General features: G+C 48.5%; 1 protein-coding gene across 4 annotated transcripts in view; it reads left to right on the forward strand.

The window, feature by feature from the left end:
• Nucleotides 1-6,586, forward strand: part of RAB11FIP3 (RAB11 family interacting protein 3) — a 148,188-nt gene extending 141,602 nt beyond the window's left edge. Inside the window, exons 13-15 of one of the 4 annotated variants that reach the window (XM_060260825.1) lie at nucleotides 268-408; nucleotides 3,679-3,788; nucleotides 4,943-6,586. In XM_060260825.1, the coding sequence (XP_060116808.1) occupies nucleotides 268-408; nucleotides 3,679-3,788; nucleotides 4,943-4,946 (255 nt within the window). In that variant the 3' untranslated portion in view covers nucleotides 4,947-6,586. Of the gene's footprint in view, nucleotides 1-267; nucleotides 409-3,678 lie in introns of all 4 variants that reach the window. The other 3 variants (XM_060260824.1, XM_060260823.1, XM_060260826.1) reach the window with 3 other exon arrangements.
• Nucleotides 6,587-10,049: the final 3,463 nt, after the last annotated feature.

Consider the following 10,049-nt stretch of genomic DNA (forward strand, 5'->3'; position numbering starts at 1 on the left):
TCAGAGCAGCTAATGGTCTCCTTCCCTTCCTCTTCCCACAACAGATACTCTGGGAGGTAAGTGGGAGAACTGTGACTGGCCCAAGGTCACCTAATGGTGGCATGTGGAGGAGGATTTGAGAATCCAACCTGGTTTGCCAGACTAGAGTCCGCTGCTCTTAACCACTGCACCAAAGGTATAAAGCAGGATATAAGAATCTAAATAAATGGTTATGTATGCACTGAGAGGCAGCTGCTTTGACATTCCGGGGCTTCCTTTTGCAAACAGGATAACCGAAACCTGAAGGAACAGAATGATGAACTCAACGGGCAGATCATAAACCTCAGCATTCAAGGCGCCAAGAACCTCTTCTCTGCCTCCTTTTCCGAGTCTTTGGCGGCAGAAATCAGCTCGGTCTCCAGAGATGAGGTAAGGTCGGAAGCTCCTCTTGGATTTGGGGGGGGGTCATCTTGTGTTTCCCTGAATCAAAAAGGGGAGCCGGGAAGATGAAGCAGATTGGCTTGCCTTTACCCCAGAATCCAGCTGCCTAGGATAGGGGCTGTAGTTTGGTGACAGAGCCGTCTGCCTGGCAGGCGGAAGTTGCAGTCCTCAGCATCTCCAGTGGAAAGGACCGGGTAGTAAGTGATGTGAAAGACCCTGAATCCCTGGAGAGCTGCTGCCAGTTATGTTTAAGGATAACAGAGATTCAGAAAATCTACAGAAGAAGTTATTGGGGGGATTGCAACAGAAGAAAATGAGACTCAATATGCATTAAATTAATATGTGAAGGCAGCCAGAATTCTAAGAGGCTTAAGGCTTCAAAAACCGCCAGCATTGTTTTTTTAGAATCAGGTGACTTCAGGAGAAAGTGTGTTGCAAGTTGCAACACTAAAACAAGTGCTCACTTGATCTTATCTTGTTGTTAATTGAGAAATCATTGGAGGTTGTACAACACTTAATCCAGAAATAGAGAAACTATAGAGGAACAGTTAAAGAAAAGTACAGAAATATTTGATAAGAAAATGAAAGAGATTTAAATGAATATAAAAAGACTTAAGAGAAAGAGATGAAAATCTGACAGAGATATGGATGACTATAATAATGGCAGAGTTTACAAATGGAACTCTAAAACGTTTAAGAAGAAGCCTGTAGATTTATACCCCACCCTTCTCTCTGAATCAGAGAATCAGAGCAGCTCACAATCTCCTATATCTTCTCTCCCCACAACAGACACCCTGTGAGGTGGGTGGGGCTGAGAGGGCACTCACAGCAGCTGCCCTTTCACGGACAACCTCTGCCAGGGCTATGGCTGACCCAAGGCCATTCTAGCAGGTGCAAGTGGAGGAGTGGGGAATCAAACCCGGTTCTCTCAGATAAGAGTCCGCACACTTAACCACTACACCAAACTGGCTCTCTTACGTTAATCAGCGTAAGATCCCGGTCTCCTGGTCTACTTCAGCTAATTTGCCAGTCAGAGTAGACAATACTGACCTTGATAGACCAGTAGTCCGGTTCACTATAAGGCAGCTTTGGGTGTTCAAGCTATTGGATCCCATTAGGACTGGTACCCATCTTTTACAGTTTTCTGTCTCAGCACCATAGATCCAGTTACATTCAGCCAGAGTAGAAGTCAGAAGGAAGTGTTGTGACATTTTGCTTTGACAGCGCAGTCTCAGCATTCAAAGCTTCCTAGTTTGGGTTTAATTTTGGTACTGAGGGACACTGCAGAAACCGGCTCCTTGGTAACTAGCAATGATAACTAAAACCCCCAGCTGACGACAGCCGCCAAAGACTCTTTTTATTCCGGTGGTTTTTGAAGATTAGAAACCATTATTGAGCATTTTTATTGTGTTTATGGGAGATTTTTATAGCAGCTGTAATTTTATTATTCCTCTTGTTAATTGCAGGGTTTTATTGACTGCAACTGTATATTTAATTACTACTATGTGTTGTAAAAAATCCAAAGGGGGGGGGGTCCAGAAAGGGATGTGATGGGGGCTATGCATGGAGGAGGAAAACCAGAACTGTTGGGATTTTGTTGGGGGATGGGAGTGGATTTGGGGCAGCGTAGGAAGACGAGGCTCTTGAATAATGTTGTTTTCTCTGTGGAAGAGCCACAGTGGGAGGAGGGATGTAGCAGCATCGCTTTGAGCTGCTTGGAGGGTAAAGATGGGAATGGAAGGATTATTTGGATCATCTCTTTTCTGATCAGCCCAGCCCTGTAAAGCTTGATCTGGTGCAACTTCATATGTCAAATATGTGGCCAGGCTGGGGCCATTAAAAACTATGCATCATCCACAGATGCTGTCCTGCCCTCACAGAAATGGGACTTCTTTTTGATATATGAAATATTTAATCTGTTAACTTGCTGTTTGTTATTTTGCCTAAAAAAAACAGTCAAATCAGCCTGTCACTAAAAGCATAACTGGGACAAATTCCTTCCTTCCTTCCTTCCTTCCTTCCTTCCTTCCTTCCTTCCTTCCTTCCTTCCTTCCTTCCTTCCTTCCTTCCTTCCTTCCTTCCTTCCTTCCTTCCTTCCTTCCTTCCTTCCTTCCTTCCTATTTCAGTTTCTCTCCCTAGAATCCAAGATGGCATGATTTTTCCTTCCTTCGTTCCTTCCTGACATAAAATGGAATTGTTCATGCCTGTTGGATGCTTGCCTCTTTTTCCAACCTAGCTTTCTACACAGCCAAGAACTCTAAACTACATCTCTTGACCCTCACTCGCAGGAGGATGAGGGGAGGATGAGTGTGCTTCACTGCATTTGTATGGCCTGCAGGCATTTCAATCCCTGCAGTTCTTCTGCCAGCCCGATTTTTTGTAGCAGGAACTCCTTTACATATTAGGTCACACACCTATGATGTAACCAATCCTCCTGGAGTTTAAGTAGGCCCTGCACAAAGAGCCCTGTAAATTCTTGAAGGATTGTCTACATAAGAGGGGCATGGCCTAATGTGCAAAGGGGTTCCTGCTACAAAAAAAAAAAACCCTGATGAGAAGCATGTTAAAAAACAACAAAATTTGAGTCCAGTGGCACCTTTAAGGCCCACATAGTTTTATTCAAGGTATGGGCTTCTGTGTATAAGCACACTACCTCAGATACAGGAAGGGCCTGTATATTACACAGCTTGCACACAAAAGCTTATACCCTGGATAAAACTTCGTTGGTCTTAAAGGTGCCGCTGAACTCAAACTTTGTTCTGTTGCTTGCTTCCTGTGAGCACAGCTGCCCATCTGAATCTATCTGAAGAAGTTTGCATGCACATGAAAGCTTATACCCTGAATAAAATTGTGTTCGTCTTCAAAAATGCCACTGGGCTCAAATTTCGTTCTATTGCTTCAGACTGACATGGCTGCCCACCTGAATCTATCTTAAAACGCAGTTATTGGGTTGGATTCCTGTAACTCTCTTCTGCTTACCATTCCTCCACCAAAGAAAGGCATTTGAAAAGTCTGTCTTTGGTGAAGGAAATCTTCCTCTTTTAGTTGAAGGGAGTCACTGGAATCAATCCTTTGGATTGGGGAGATGTGAGAAACTGTGGAAAAACTAGGGGATTCAACAATAGATGGGAGGGAGATTTTCAGCATAAGCTGTGTGGGTTCTAAGTGGCTGTTTCTGGCATTTGGGTGGGTGGTCCCAGCCCATCAGCTGTCGCAGAGGAACCTTCCAGTGCTGAGCCTTCCTTCCCTCCCTTGCAGCTAATGGAGGCTACTCAAAAGCAGAAAGAGATCAACCTCCGACTCCAGGACTACATCGACCGGATCATTGTGGCCATAATGGAAACCAACCCGTCCATCTTGGAAGTCAAGTAAGAGGCCTCGGCGTCTTGGTCCTGCTGGCCCCTGGGTGCAGTGGAGTGGCTGCTCTGGAGGAGGAGGAGGTCTTTGCTTTGCGAAGAAACCGCAGGAAGCCTCACGGCGGACGGTTGGGTGATGGAACCCCATGGACGTGCCTGGCAGCACGGCTGACTCTGGTGGTTTTTAGGGTGGGAGGCGGAAAGGGAATCTTCCGGAAAGGAGGCAAGTCACGGACGCAAGCAGCATGAGTGGGGGGGGGGGGGGCAGGTGTGAACACACACACTCCCAGCACCCTGCTGCAGGATGTAAGGGGGATGCACATGAGGCTGCAATCGGAAACTTTTTTGCTGTCTTGAGCTTGCAAAGCTGGGGGTCTCTCTGCAACTGTAAGGAATAATTGTGTGTGTGTGGGAGGGGGGAGTTTAGGTAGGGAGATGAAGGGAAGCAGAACTCAAAACGCCACGACTCCTTGCCTGCGCATCTCTGCCTTTTGCCATCCACCACCTGAACGCTCACCGAGGTGCTCGGAAGCTCGTCCCTTTTTGGAGCTGAGCTCTGCCTCAGGGGCGTGATGTGAAACACGGTTGACTTCCTTCTCCTCTTTGATCACTGGAAGGGGAAGAACCATTTGGCGCTTCCTGGCTTTCAGGGACTATTTGCACCCAGCCCCAAAAAAGTTCTTTGGCATCTGTCGGTGTATGGCTGAGTCTCTTCCTGGGCTCCTTTTCCGTTAGCCAGCTGCCTTAAAATCCATCATAGGTGTTCTCCTACCAAGGCTGGTGGGCAGAGAACTCAGGAAGGGGGCTCTTCTGCTGGTGGGGGGCCACGGAAGACTGATAGTACCTAGTTAGAGCCCCTGGTAGCAGCTGCTCTCCGTGGCATGTGAAGCTGTTGGTCTGCTGGAAGACGGGCCGTGGGTGGGGATGCTCTGCTGATGATACTGCAGCACTGGAGGCAGAGCTGTGCCCCCACCCTGGTTCTGCGGCAGTCTTTCCTTGCCCCCTTGGCTGCATGCCTTCTCTTCCGGCACGGCTCAGTTCTGCTGCCTCCCATTCGGTTGCTTGAAAGGCAGCTCCCCTGCCGGGATAAACCCCATGGGAGAGCAATGGATGGTTGCCTCGGAAGGGGGCTTGTGCCGACATGTCCCCCCCCTTTTCCCTTCCAGCTGAACCCGAGAGCCGGTTCCGCTGACCTCGGATCGGTTTTGTTCCCCGCTCGGAAAGAATGATAGAAGCTCGCCCCCAAAGTTGCCGCACCGCTTCCCCCCCCTTCGCTCCATTTTTAAAGAAGAAGGAAAAAAAAATGCTGGCGCCTGAATATTCCGGGAAGTGATGAGGAAGAGTTTTGTAAGTCTTCCTTCTCCGTTCTCCAGGGAAGAGATGCACTTGGAAGCAAAAAAAAAAAAAGCGTGGGCTCTGCTTCCACTGAACGGACTGGTGGTGAATGGGGGGTGTTTTTATATCTGGCCTCAGCAGCTGGTTTTAAATCCTCTTCTGTTTCCCCCGCCCTTCCTCCTTTTAATGGCACAGGTAGGGAAAAGAAGCCCGTAGTGGATGACAGATCCTCTGAGGGCAGGTTTGCATGGAAGCTTAGTGCAAACATCACCCCTCCTATCCCCAGGGCAGGAGAGCCCAGCAGCCAAGCACGTGGCTCTACCGTGAAGGCTGGAAACGGTGAGTCTCACCTTCTCCTTAGACTCCCTCTCTCCCCTCATCTGTCTCTAAAGCACAGATACAACACTCACACTGCATCCAATTGCAAAGAGTGTGGCGTGGTCGCTCCAGGCGAGCTGAGTCCCCTGTGTTTCTAGTCCTCATGAGACAGGAGCAAGCGGTGGCTGCCCACTTCCTCGAGAACCGGTTGGCGTTCGAGTCCTTTAGCCTTAGGGTGTGATGGAGCTGCACAGCCCTGTTATTAAATGGAAAATGCACCAAAGGGAGCACGGACGCACCCCATCCAGCATCGCTGGCTTTTGCACCACGGAGTCACGTTGCGCCGGACAGGTCGCCAGGAGGGTTTTCCGACGCGTCGGCCGGCTTGCATGAAAATAGCTAGCTTGAAACAATGAGAAAGTGGGAATGAACGAATGCTGCCGCAGTTTCAGGGAGATCAAATGTGAGTGTGCACTTGGGGGAGGAGGGGGACGAGGAAAAGAGGGGCACGGAAGTGAAGAGCTGCTTCTCTGCTCCCCCACTCCCATCCGCCAAACAGTTCTCAAAGCCCGAATTGATCATGCTGTTCTCTCCTCGCTCCCTTTTTGAGTCTGCAGGAAGGGCCCGCGTACTGCACAGCTCTGGAGGACCATTTGGGTGTAAATCAATGTATACTTGGAGAGGGAAAGATTTTGTTTTCCTTTTTCTATCTTGTAGAGTTAGGTATTTTTTTATAGAATGACGGCTGATCAATTTTTTAAAAACTTCAAAGAAGAGAGCAATGTATCTGTGTATACACACAATATATATATATGTATGTATAATGTACAAATCTATAAATAGGAGATCTGCCTTTCTCGACTTGGGCACACGTTCTGTCCATGACAAAGACACACACACACACGCACTCCCCTCGCCGCCTTCCGGCTGATCACAAAGAGGTACTGTAATGTAAATAAATCACAGGAGAAAATCTACAACGACAAAAAACAAACTGAAGCACTGGCTTGCACATGGCTTTAATTTCCTGAGGAAAAACTGTTCTTCCCTGCTGGTATGTGAAGGAATTTCCCAAAAAAAGAGGCAAACGGTGTCTGTCTTAACGGGTGTACTGACTCTTGTCTGATTAAAAGCTGTTACCGTCTCTTTGCAGGAGACTCGGCTGGGCTTCATTTGTTTTCGTGGCTTTCAGTTTTTTTGTTGTACTCAGGAAATATTGCAAGGAAACGCAGTTGAGTTGCAGTGATGAATGATGATGGGTATGTGGAACCTTCATGTTCAGAAGCAGTGTATCCCTGAACGGCAGTTGATGGAGAAACCGCAGAAGAAGGGCAGTTGCCAGAGCCATTGCGAACGGGAATTGTCCCACCTATCGGATGTGGAGTTCTACTCCTCAGCTGCTGCAGGCGTCTTGACTAGGCATGGGCACGAATCGAAGCATGAACTGTGACTTGTTCTAAAAATGGCCGCTTCATGGTTCATTATGAATCAGTTCGACAAATGGTGCTGCGCATGAATCAAAAATGAAACCGTATGGTTTTTTTGGCAGTTTGTCTACGTCTTTATCGGTGGGGGATCCTCCTTGTGCGCTGCAACGTGCCTGGTATGATGACGTCACCAGAAGTACCAGGCGCATCACTAAGGGGATGCTCTATCACTTGGGAAAAAACTCTATGGTTATCAGTTTCCCCCCAAGAGACAGAACTCCACCCCCTGCAGTGACATGCCCAGCGTGATAACGTCTCTTCTGGGTAACGTCATCACACTGAGCATGTCGCAGCACACCTGTGCTTTCTAGCCCTCTTGGGGACTGTTTCACGCCTTCTTGAACTGAATGAACCAATGAGCCGTGAATTGTTTGGGAAATTGTAAAAAATGAATCGAACCACCAAATTGGATACCCCAACGAACCACAAAACGAACTGCCATTTTCTTGTTCTGTGCCCATCCCTAGTATTGACTCTGGAATGAAAGCGATGGAGGACTGAGGCAGAGATGAAAGCAGTTAGGAACTGTATCCACAGTGGACAGAAAATCTGGGATCATCTGGGAGTAGGACTGGGTTACAACTGAGCTAAGAACAGGACAGCTCTTCCAGGGGGTATTCTGCCTCGTCGAAAAGATCTCCTAGGGTGCCAGAGACCCATGGTTTGGTTTGGTTTCAAGTGGTCCAGTCACCTGGCTTAGGAGGGGAGTGGTGGATGCAGATATGTAATACTTCCACCACCTCCTTATATTGTTCTCCTGATTTAAATGGCTCATCTCCCCAAAGCTGCTTTTTTGGGTCACAGAACGCTCACAAGGAGAGCTGAAAACAGCTTCTGGGAAAGGTTAAGCCTCGCTTGCCAGTGCTACTTACTAATCTTACGAGAGGGCACTTTTTTGACCTTCTGAAACGGTCCAGCAGACCTAGCCAGAGATTTCCAGCCGCCTTCTCCAGTGTGGTCCTAATCCTTGAGCTTCTGCTTGTCTCTGCTCATGCACATCTGTCTGTTGATCTCTGTCTGTGCAGGGTGTGTTTTTTGACTGACTCATCGGCCTCTGCCTTCCAGAAGGGCTCTAGCCAATGAATGTTAAGGAACTGGGATGCCTGAAAAGCATTTAGTAGGCATATATAAAACCTTGAACAAAACATCCAAAGACGCTGGTCCTGTATGCTGAAGAGAACTTTAGCTTTGTGGTTTTTTCCTTGAATGATATCCCTGCTCCCTGGTGGCTGTAAGGTGACTTGCTTTTTTATTTTGGTATTTTTATATGTATGAGTGCATGCATGTGTGAGGATGTGTGTGCCTGGAAGTCCTGGCAACCTCTGGTGATAGACCCCTACTTGGGGGCCTGAGGATAGTCTGAGAGGTGGCTGAATAAAGCCTGCCCCTGCCCTCCTGACTGCTAGTATTCCAAGGAGGTCTCCCATTCAAGTACTTGCCAGAGTCAGCCTTGCTTAGCTGATGAGATCAGGCTTGCCTGGACTCTCCAGGTCAGGGTCAGAATCCAAGTCTTTCATGGCCCTTAAAGTCCTCTTGGCAGGAAAAATAAAAGCTGTGCCAAAGTGTTGTGCTCTATTCCCTCTCGGGGTCTTCGTAGCATCAGTCCTGACCCCTGACCGTCCCCACCAGCCATTTTTTTTGTATTTTATATGTATGCGTGTGTATATACCTGAAAGTCTTGGCAACCTCTGGTGACTGATCCCTTCTGGGTTCCTGGAGGAAAGGTGGCTGAATAGAGCCTGCCCCTGCCCTCCCAACTGCTGGTATTCCAAGGAGGTCTTCCACCGAAGTGTTTGCCAGAGTCATCCCTGCTTAGCTTCCAAGATTGGGCTTGCCTGGGCTATCCAGGTCAGAGCAAGGAGAGGTGTTTTCTAAAGGATGAGGGCAGTTTTGTGAACACTGTTGTGGCAGACTACTCAAAAAGGTTCTGCTGGCTCCAATGACAAGGCCCTTGCTTGAGTCGAAAAGGCTTTTTGCATTCTGGCCCTTCGAGTGATTTGCATTTAACTTGCCACTTGAGGTGAGAATGGGAAACAGAAGTCAGCATCTGGCAAACCTGAGCTCATACTTAAAAAAATACTTCAAAAGCGGGGTGGGGGTGGGGGTGGAAGGGAAGGCAAGTCAGTTATTCTTCAGGTTTGGTTTTTCTCTGCCAGTCAGTAGCCTGAAGCACTTGGTGTTAATTTAGGACCACTTCAAAAAGCAAGCTTGCATAATAATGGGTGGCTGCAAGTAGACACCGGCCAGGCAAGGTTTAAATGGCCAATTGCATGGGAGGGAGGGAGCATTTGTCCACGAGCTGCTGGTTGCATAGGGTAACAGTCCCTCCTCTTCCCAGCTGGGTAGTTGAAAGGTATGCTGCCTGTATAGGACGATTGGCATCCATGTGACTGAGATCCCAGGTTTAAAGGGTTTTTGAGCATGGCTGTGTAATATATTTCCCTCTCCCCCAGCCTCTTCATCTAGCCTTAGACTGTCTGGCACCCCCCCCCCCCCCCTGCACTGATAATGCCACTGAGTCATTTGGGGGGCGCCCCATTTGGTGCCTCCAGAAGGTTGGCAATTGCCTTGGGGCAGGGCCGGCCCTGCAGGCATCTTTGGCCAACCCATGGAACGGAGTCAGTTTCTGCAGTTCTTCAGTTCTCTTTTCCTTAAGCACTGCAGTGCAGTACAGGTGATGCACTTGGGTGGGGAGGCCTGGGAGAACAGGCACTGAGAACTGATGTCCCATATATGTCTATTGAAACTCCTGCCCTGAGGCAGGAGACAAGGAAGTGAGAGTAAGGGGCAGCAGCAACTGGGGATCTGGAGAACCTTTGCCGGAGGACTCGCTTTTCTCCAGCTCTGCAGTCGTGGACAGCAGGAAGGAGAGAAGTTCTTTGTGGGTTGCTGTGACTGCACACCCGCACCTCCCTGTTTTTTCTTGTGTGAGCTGGCGTGGTAAGTCGTCGACAGTGGAGGATTTTTTAAGCATGCTCTGCCGCCACTTCACACAATTGCAGAGGGGTTGCTGCCCTTGTCTGTTTTTGCAAAACAAAACACAAATCCAGGGGGGCACCATAAGGACTTAACATTGTTTGTTTCAGCGTGCACTTCTGTGAGTCACAGACTGCTCCTGTGGGAGCTGACTGAA

Source organism: Heteronotia binoei, chromosome 20 (genome assembly GCF_032191835.1).
Source record: "Heteronotia binoei isolate CCM8104 ecotype False Entrance Well chromosome 20, APGP_CSIRO_Hbin_v1, whole genome shotgun sequence".
Taxonomy (NCBI): domain Eukaryota; kingdom Metazoa; phylum Chordata; class Lepidosauria; order Squamata; family Gekkonidae; genus Heteronotia; species Heteronotia binoei.